Below are 895 nucleotides of genomic sequence, written 5' to 3' on the forward strand. Positions count from 1 at the left end.
CGGTTTGACGGTTTTCTTCGTTTTTGCTCGTTGCCTTGGCCGATGAGGCTTTCGTCGACTTACCCTGAATGGTCTTCTTCTTATCGACTGTCGTCTTAGGTTTCGCCGACGACTTTTTTAATGTGCCCGCTGCGGATGCCTTCGAGACTTCTTTTTAGGGACGAAGCAGGTTTGGCGGCGCCCTTCGACTTTTGTCTTCGCTGGCTTTTGCCTGGCGTCTTAGCGGTCCTGCTTTTCAGCCGAAACACGCTTTCGCCGCCGCTCTGTTTAGCGTTCGCGGCAAGTTTGAACGAACCCGAAGCACCTTTGCCTTTTGTTTGAATCAGTGTGCCCGCTTGAACAGCTGACTTTAAATACTTTTTAATGAACGTTGACATTTTCTCGGCGTCGATTTTATAATTGGCCGACATATATTTCTTAATCGCCTGCAGCGACGATCCGCCGCGTTCTTTCAGACTTTTAATAGCGTTGTTTACCATTTCAGATGTAGGAGGATGGGACGGCTTCACTCGCGGTTTTTTAACAGCCGCAGTCTTGCCCTTTTTCGGCGATGCTGTCGCTGGCGCAGCGGTTGCCGCCGGCGACGTAGATAAAGCGTTATCTGACATTATAGTAAAAAATCGTAGGTTAAAATGTAAATCTAACACGTGATTGGTTAAATATGTTAGGGGCGTGGCCAAAAACTATATTCGAAAAGTGTAGGACCGAGGAGAAAACAATAATATTTGAAAATTTTACAAAAATGTAAATTATTTGTAAAAAATTAAATCCAGCGCTTTTATTCTAAATAATTCGCATAAAACAATGGATTTACATGATAGCCAAATTCATCCCCAACATATCATCAAAAGCATGATTTATTTCAACGGTTAGTTTTTCTAAAATATCGCTAATT

The 895-nt window shown here is 43.0% G+C and overlaps 1 protein-coding gene across 1 annotated transcript; it reads right to left on the reverse strand.

Moving 5' to 3' along the window:
- Positions 1–95: 95 nt before the first annotated feature.
- LOC113369299 (histone H1C-like) lies at positions 96–644 on the reverse strand. Its single transcript, XM_026610080.1, has one exon. The coding sequence runs from the start codon at positions 606–608 to the stop codon at positions 96–98; it is 513 nt and encodes a 170-aa protein (XP_026465865.1). The 5' UTR covers positions 609–644.
- Between the last annotated feature and the right edge of the window lie 251 nt (positions 645–895).

The sequence above is a fragment of the Ctenocephalides felis genome, unplaced genomic scaffold (genome assembly GCF_003426905.1).
Source record: "Ctenocephalides felis isolate EL2017-DRISC unplaced genomic scaffold, ASM342690v1 CF-g0.4_SCAFFOLD_01220, whole genome shotgun sequence".
Lineage (NCBI taxonomy): Eukaryota > Metazoa > Arthropoda > Insecta > Siphonaptera > Pulicidae > Ctenocephalides > Ctenocephalides felis.